The sequence below is a fragment of the Antrostomus carolinensis genome, unplaced genomic scaffold (genome assembly GCF_000700745.2).
Source record: "Antrostomus carolinensis isolate BGI_N321 unplaced genomic scaffold, ASM70074v2 scaffold38529, whole genome shotgun sequence".
In the NCBI taxonomy this organism is placed as follows: Eukaryota; Metazoa; Chordata; class Aves; order Caprimulgiformes; family Caprimulgidae; genus Antrostomus; species Antrostomus carolinensis.
In genome coordinates this window covers 1-350 of record NW_010339897.1, presented here as the reverse complement: position 1 = coordinate 350, position 350 = coordinate 1, and the positions used below count along the sequence as shown (strand labels likewise).

Here is a 350-nt window from a genome sequence, read left to right as displayed (position 1 = left end):
CTGCCCCAGCCTCACCTGCACCCCTTCTCGCCCCCAGATCGTGGTGCAGAAAGGCGAGGAGGTGAATGGTTACGTCAAAGTCTACACCGGCCGCAAAGTGGGGCTCTTCCCTGTGGATTTCCTGCAGGAGATCTGAGCTGGGGGCAGCGTCCAAGCGTCCCCCAGCCAAGGAGACAGACCCGTCCTGGCTGCAGGGAGCGGCTGGAGCGAGGCAGGGATGGGGACAGGGATGGCAGGCACCCCTGTCCCCGATGCCTGCAGCAATGGGGTCTCCGTGGGGACCGTCTCGGCCAGGACTGGAGCAGGTTGGGGGTGTGGGAGGTGCCTCTCGGGCTGTTTCCCCCGTGGGG

General features: G+C 66.3%; 1 protein-coding gene across 3 annotated transcripts in view; it reads left to right on the top strand.

Annotated features, from left to right (window-relative positions):
• STAC3 (SH3 and cysteine rich domain 3) overlaps window positions 1-136 on the top strand; it is a 3,456-nt gene extending 3,320 nt beyond the window's left edge. For all 3 annotated transcript variants that reach the window (XM_010176013.1, XM_029086987.1, XM_029086986.1), the window contains exon 11: window positions 38-136. In XM_010176013.1, the coding sequence (XP_010174315.1) occupies window positions 38-136 (99 nt within the window). The remainder of the gene's footprint in view (window positions 1-37) is intronic.
• The last annotated feature ends 214 nt before the right edge of the window (window positions 137-350 follow it).